Raw genomic sequence first — 7,852 nt, forward strand, 5'->3', positions numbered from 1 at the left:
TTTGTAATAAGGCATCAGCTAGATATTAACACAGCTGTGCTTTTGCATTACTTTTCTCTTCATTGTTGAATAAAAATTTTGTATACAAGTATGAACCTTGGTCCTTGTTCCCACATTCCAATGAACAATATGAAGAATGTTGATGCATGTCTTTCAACATCAACTTGAGAGAGGACAACAAGGTTGCTCTTGGATGTGTTTGTCCGAAAAACATTTATGATCCCGAATCAAATTCCATTGCAACTGTTGCCAATGGGCATCAGTCTTCCTCGTCCACTTCATGAAAAGGAAGTGGTACCGTCTTAACTGCTCTAAAATGGCCTGCATTATTTAGATGCTCATTCTCCAGCCTGAACCATCGGAACAAATTCTTCATTAGAGCAGAAGGATAATATATGATTTCAATCCTAAAATCATTGTGCACAAAACGGTATGCTGAAAAAATAGAAATGAAAGGATCTGCATATTACCTGAAAAAATTCCACAGCCCCCTTCTAGTGACTTCAAGGGCTGCTAAAAATAGGGCAGTGACTCCGTAGTCAACATGTACAAACCTTGAATGGAGAACAGTTTGCAACCAAGCAAGCCTGAGAATCATGTTTAACCCCTGCATGACATACCAAAGAGTATCACTCAATTGTTGTTTTGAAAATGGAAGGGCCAAATGTTGCAACCCAAAAAAGAAATCTACTTTAATTCTCCGTTCTTATCTTGTCTTCAATGGACTAGATCGAGAATCTTACTTTAAGTTGTAAAACGTCGTTATCTGTGTTTTTGTTAAGAATATGTTCATTGTCCACCTTGTAGTGTCTTATCTTCATAATCTTAAAATAGACAAATTGATTGGAGGTGGCAACTGTATGCCAATGGCTCATGGGGCATTGGCTTTTACTAAAATTTGCTAAGAAAGAGAGAAAAGGGCCACAGTATATACCATAGACAAGTAGTAAATCATCTTTCTCTGAAGCATTAATTCATTCCTAAGCCAGGGGTTCTTGGAATTCATTTGTAGCAAACCCCAGTCCTTTACAAAATCCCAGTACAATTGGTACACTGTTGCAGCACTGGACATGACCACAACAAGACACAGCCATCCAACATTTTTATCTTTCTCATAGGCCACCTTGGCTCCGGCTGCTAACATTGCCGACACATATTTGCCTAGGTTGACAAGGTGGCTTGTCTGTCCCTCATCAAACCATCGCCGAGCACACTGCAATTTCAATTAAGTGGGATCTTTATCAATTATGCTTTAATTAAAAAAGAAAAAAGAAAATGGCAGATTTACATTTGGAGAAAGCTTTCCTCCAATCTAGTCTATTAAACTGATATTTGTCCTTAGAACATTTCATTCTCACGTGGATCCTGCTCTAAGGACAGATGTCAGCTGTCCTCCAACACAATTTGGAGAAAAAAATCATTCTAAACAGATAACGTGAGAAAATTTGTGAAAATCAAGCAATTAATTTAGGAAATGAACTGGAGTGGTTAATAGTGTACCTGCATTGCCCTCAAGTAATATGGTAGAAAGGAAACTGCATAAGCAAGATCCTGGTAATGCTTGGCCCTCATGCAATAATTATAGTTCTCAGTTTTAAAGCTCCCAGTTATATAGTAGCACGCCACATATTCAAGATTTCTGAGCATTGGAACCTATTCAAAAATAATAAAGGCATTTCGTTATAGATTTTTGAGATACAGGGTATCTTAATCAGCATTTAGATCTTCTAATTAACATTCCCTAGTTTTGTTGCTCTTGTTTAGTAATGAAACCAACCTGACTACAAAGTTGATCAGCCATGAAGAAGTCCAGCATGACAACCTACAGACCATAAGATAAATGAATTAGAGTATGATTTTCAGAACAAAATCTTCATAGGAATTATCATGACCGCATTTGATTCCATTTCCATGATGAATAAGCCTCTCAGAACGATCTATGTGACATAGTGATGATGAAATGTTGGAGTATGCAGTACCTTGTAGAGTGGTGATGAAATGATGTTCCTTATCACACGAAGGAAACAGTAACGGGTCGATCGATAGACAATATTGAAGGGGCACACGAGTAACAGCAAGAACATCTGACATGCAGGAAATGTTGAAATTAATGGTCTGTTATCCGTACCAAAAAATATTGAACAGATAAAGGTCTTTTCTTCTTTGCATTGAGATCAAGAAATTACCAATAAGAGAAGACCGGGGATAGCTCGGACTTGGGCATTAGAATATCCTTTTGTAACTAGTGCCAAATGAACAAATATGACCCCCATTACAGCAGACATTGAGGCCGTACAGATCAAGAACACATCTCTGTACTTAAGCTCCTTGGTGGGGCATAGCTCGAAGATGAAGCTATAGTTTATACGCGCTTTTCTCCACGCGAAAACATTGCAGCCATACAGAAAGAAGTGCAAAAACAGTAGGCTGAACATACTGCAATAATGTGGTAAGTTTGTTCTGTCAGCCGCCTTTCACATATAATGCAGTGTTCTAAGAAAATCTTGTGTAGGGGGGTACTTGCCTGAGTACAGGATAGACTGTTTCCATGTAAACTGGTTGTGACTGCCTTCTGTACACATCATTAACATGAGCCATGATAACATATCCGGCAAAAAGCGCCAAGAAACATCCAGTGAATAGCCCTGAATATATTATATTTGAAGAGATTTATTAATAAATTGTATCAATTTTATCTTATACTAATAGATATTGATTTAGAACAAACAATAAGATTTATCTTTAACAAACTTTATGTGGGCAGGGGCCAGGGCCATAGTACAAAGCTATGGTGGACGGCAACAATATACATTTGAAAAAATTACAGGGAAGTTAATGGTGTTTCATAGCAAGTCATGGAGTCCTAGTGTCAATAGCATACGTCATACATGTGTACTGACTCTCATTTCGAGATGTCCATGCAGCAAACATGGTACCACACTCAGGAAACTATGTTGTACTGCCCTATAGGTGTTGATGAGCTTTTTAAGGTTCAAGAACAGTCAAATTTGTCTCCAACATAACAACAGCGTAGCATGGGGTGTGTGCTTTTATCACCCACCCAAAAAAGTAGACCAGCCACTGCTCTTCATTTCAAAGCTTAGTGGAGTACTAGTGGGTCCATGTATACTTTGAATGGTTGATTTCTCAAATAATGTCACTTCAAAATGTTTTTTTTTTTTTTTTTGTTATTTTAGAATTTGCTAGGAATTAACTTACCGATGAAGAAGGTAACAGAGTGCGACTCTTTACGCTGTTGTGGCTTAAGGTATTTCATGGCCTTTCGTCGGTCTTCTTCAGCAAAATGCTTGATAAAAAGCTCCTCAACTTCATCTCCTAGGCTTATGACCTGTCATTTCTGGGACTATTTAGAAAATTATAAACAGTTCTGTTCAAACGCTTGTAAGTGTCAGACAAGCATATCTAAGTTCCATCTAGATGAATCTATGAGGCTATCCCTCGTGTGCAAGTGCAGACATGAAATATAGGATCAGTGGCCACTTGTCATTGTCGGCAAATTTTTCAGATGAAATATAATGATAGATGGTGGCCAACACCTTAACATGATCCAATCATAATATCATTCAAGTTTGTTCTTTACCATAGAAAGCATGATACGAAAAAGACATATCAGTTGGTGCCTTTTTATTTGGTTTGATGATTTACCTTGTCTGAGCTGTTGAAATAGGAGCTCTCGACTACTTTAAGATAAATAGGAAGAACTTGTTTTCCGGTGACCTGAAAAGAAAAAAACCAAGTAAATCCCTTTTAATTTCTTTAACATATGCCAATCAAAATGGAAGATTTAACGAAAAATTAGAGTCACCCACTTACTTTGTCAAACTTCTTCAAAATCTTACTAAAAGCGAGCATGTTCAAGTTCCTGCAATCATTGTGGAGAACATGTAAGATAATCACTGAAATGAAAATCCAATGGTGTTTTTTTTTTTCTTTTTCCTTTTGATATTTTGGTCTCGGAGTTAAAGAGTATTATACCTGTAATTTTGGAGATAGCCTAACCCTTTATAGAGCTCAATGAAAGCTCCCTTAATCATCTTCTCTGCATGACGCAACTTTGTTCGATTAACATGGAGTTTACTGCCTTCCTGACCGCACTTTTTTGAAGACTGATTCACCAAATCTTCCCAAACTAAATAACTAATTGCCGAGAAGGTACGAGAGGGTGTTGTCAGAGGAATGTTTATCCTCAAGCTCTTTCCTTGGCAATTAAAAGCACGCCCCGAGAGTGTCCTCATTTTTCCATCTTCTCTTTTCATCAGCATCGATTTTCCCGAGTTGAATGATCTAGGAGAGTCGTCTGTAGATGGCATATCATTTCTTTCCATGTCATCTGCTCTGTTCTCTTGCTGCTGCTCTTGCTCTGTTCTGTCCTTCACGGATTCCTCTTCTGTAGCCAAGTAAGGAAAAATTGAGGTACAAATTATATATGATCATCAAGATTGTTTCGATGCGAAAAAGGGTGAAAAATCATGAAATAGATCACAACAGAACTTATGTTGAGCATATTATGATATGTATACGTACGCGTATGTGTTTGAATGCATTTCTATAGACTATACCATGATATGCATGATATGGACTTAATTGAAAGATGGACATGATTTATGCTTACTAAATAACAGGAATGAATCGAAGTTGAAACACATTTTTCTTTTTATCATTGTCATCAGTACTGCAGTTGAAAGAGACAGAGTTGATTTATGTACCGCATGATATGGTGCATGAAATAGAGGCATCCTCGGAGGAGTCCTGGGCAATAGCTCCTTTGCCCCGTTGTTGTTCGAATGCTGTCGTCACCTCAATCAGAATCTCCATTTGTTTCTTCAAGGACTCCCCTCTTTCCAAGAACTCTTTCTCCTTTGTTTTGAAGAACTGGTTCACTTTGTTAAGTTGGGAGTCCAAGCAATGAAAGAACTCTTTGGTAGCATCAGTATCAGCAAATTGCTCCAGGAGTTCAGTCTCATACATGTCTCCGCTACTTGCCGATGATGCAAGTTTCTTATGAACCTGATAGGAGATAGACCACATTAATTAGTCCATATACATATTAATGATGATCTCACAATAAACAAACAGTAGTGTATATGCAGTTCGTAAAAGGAGAGAGAGAGAGAGAGAGAGAGAGAATACTTGAATTGCTCCATGGTTTCTATGTTGATGGCCAAATAAAGAGAAGTTCCTAAGGGAGGACAAGAAGGAGTTATTTTGTTGCTTGGTGGTGGTGGGTGTGGTATCACTGTTAGGGAGATGGATTTGTTTGAGGTCTTTCTTGAGTTGCCAATAATCAACAAAAGCTTCTTTCCATTCAGGAACAAGCTGACCTTCAAACTGCTTTGAGAACTTCACCATCTCTCTTTGTGGATTGCTTTCCGAGAGAAAAGGGAGTTCTTGTTTATGATGTGTGTAGCCTTGTGAGTGAGTATCAATGGAAGCCCATGATGACATTATTTATGGAGAGGGAAAAGGCAGGATGAAGAATCAATTCATGCGCTCGTACTGATGCTCGACAGCACATTCTAAAATATCCTTTGCACTTATACGACTACTGCCCTATGCTCGCCCCACTTGAAAGCTGTAGTGGTCAGCTTCGCCGGAAATCACCTAACCGGCACCGGATGTGACCACTTCTCTGCGAACATGCTCTCTTAATGAGGATTTTGATTTGATCAAATGGGGTTGTGGGAATTTAAAGTAGATTTGAGTGGGGCCAAGCCTACTTGTATACTGCATGAAAAAGAAATGGCTTTTTTAGGAGGCATAATTTGCCAATATTAAGCAACTTTCTTGGTTATGCCTCTTTAATTTACTTCCAAATTAAAAAGCCTGCTGCTCCACAATAAGTAAAGCACATGATCAAGGGCATTTTAGGCTCTTGTTAAGCAATGTCCTATTAGTTAGTCAAGGGCTGCTCATTTCTGAAAGAAGCTTAATTATTGGCTAAATAAGATATAAGAACACATAGACGGCTTCTAATTAGACCAGCCTGATTTCCACTCAAATAGGATAACTCACTTAATAACCATGCATGCCTTTGTTTTGCCGTGTAAAGTAGGAATCAAATGTATATTATATGTATATATATTCCAAGATCTCTACATATCGATGTTACAAATCATTAGACATTAGTAATTCATCATTGTTTGAACAATTTGATTTAAGGGGAAACTACATTACTTGAACAACACCCCCCCCCCCCCCCCCCCCAAAACAAAACTTACCTACGTTTCTATTTTTCTATGTCCCTTCAAACTTTAAAAATTTGTAATTGACCGCTCAAACTATTAACTTTCACTGTTATAATTTTTTGTTAACTCATACGGAAAACACGCAAAATATCCATTATAGCCCCGTGAGATGTGTGAAAATACCAAAATGCCCTTAATTTTTTGTTGCAAGTATTTTATTTTCTTTTTTAACCTAACCCAAAGGCATTATCATTATTTTGGGTCACGTGTGTATGTCTAATTTAACCAAAAACCCTAATAAAATGAGTTAATAGTTTGAGAGGTTAGTTGTAACTTTTTAAAGTTTGAAATGACAATAAAATTGGAGAAAGGCTATATAGAGTACACCTCATCACATTCTCCTCCCCATTTTACTAGGTTGATGCGATCGTGTCCATCAACCCTTTTATCAACTATTGTTATAAAATATAATAATAAAAAAAAAAAATCAAAGAATTGATAGATACCATCTCGTCAAGAAATAAGAACCTAGTATATAACTTACTCTCACAATTGAGGTATAAGTGCCAATTTCCCATTGATTTAATTTTAGGGAATTTTTTTTTTTTTTTTTCAATTGAATAGGGAAAATGTTACGAGAGATGATCTATTCCATTCTTGATCCTGATGGAAGAAAGAATGGGAGAACCTGTGGGAATGCTACCAAATACAAGTTGGGTAGCGGCCCATTTAGCTAAAACATGTGCATGAAGATTCACACATCTAGAAACTTTCGAAGCATTCCAGCTTTGAAAGAAAGAGAATTTTAATCTAATATCTGAAATATAGGGAGCAAAATGCCAAGAAGAAAAGATATGGGGCTGATTCACATCAAGGATCACAAGCAGAGCATCTCCTTCAAGAAGAAAATTCCCAATACCTACAGAAGCTGCCAATTGAGTAGTAAGAAGAGCAGCATAAGCTTATCCTATAAGAACATCAGTGTTAGAAAGCTTTTGGGTGACAGGTAGGATGATTTCCCATTAGAATTACTAATAACAGTAGTTGTCAAGCGAAATTGTCTCGAATTACCACATCAAAATTACATTTGAGAAACCCGTAACAAGGAAGAGTCCAAAGAGAAAGAAGAGCAATGGCCTGCCAAGCCGAGTAATGAGAGTCCAAAGTGAACTGAAGTTGTTGAAAAACTTTAGCTGCATTAGGCTGAATAGCTTCATGTATAACCTTGTTTCTCGACAGCCAAATGAGATTCAAAACGGTTGCTGCAAAAAGTTGAAACTTCATAAATTCAGCAATAGGAATGCCAAGCCTATTAGAGGGATAAATAATAGCCATAATCTACTCAGAGATAGGCTTGGAAGAGAAAAATGAAATATTGAAAGACCAAGGAGAAAGACCCCAACAATACTTAGCCAAATTACAGTTCAAAAAAATATCGCTCAAAGTCTCAAGATGGCCACTAAAAAAGGACAAACCCAAGCATTGACATCTTAAGGGAATTGAATGTTGGATAGTGGCAATACGTCAAAGTTGTACTGTATAATAGTATGCTCCACTCCAACCGAAATGGGAACAAAAAATAATGGAAATTTAAGAAATAAAACAGTATGTACCATCATTGCTAATCAAGAAGGAAATTCCATTAC

General features: G+C 37.3%; 1 protein-coding gene across 1 annotated transcript; it reads right to left on the reverse strand.

Moving 5' to 3' along the window:
• LOC133870435 (phosphate transporter PHO1 homolog 1) lies at nt 1–5,682 on the reverse strand. Its single transcript, XM_062307561.1, has 14 exons — nt 5,152–5,682; nt 4,728–5,028; nt 3,997–4,408; nt 3,835–3,883; nt 3,667–3,738; nt 3,220–3,349; nt 2,525–2,645; nt 2,187–2,436; nt 1,980–2,084; nt 1,778–1,822; nt 1,501–1,653; nt 935–1,213; nt 471–607; nt 1–350 (listed from the first exon to the last, which is right to left on the reverse strand). Exons 1-14 carry the CDS (start codon nt 5,464–5,466, stop codon nt 260–262), a joined length of 2,460 nt encoding a protein of 819 aa, XP_062163545.1. The 5' UTR covers nt 5,467–5,682; the 3' UTR covers nt 1–259.
• Between the last annotated feature and the right edge of the window lie 2,170 nt (nt 5,683–7,852).

This window comes from Alnus glutinosa, chromosome 1 (genome assembly GCF_958979055.1).
Source record: "Alnus glutinosa chromosome 1, dhAlnGlut1.1, whole genome shotgun sequence".
Taxonomy (NCBI): domain Eukaryota; kingdom Viridiplantae; phylum Streptophyta; class Magnoliopsida; order Fagales; family Betulaceae; genus Alnus; species Alnus glutinosa.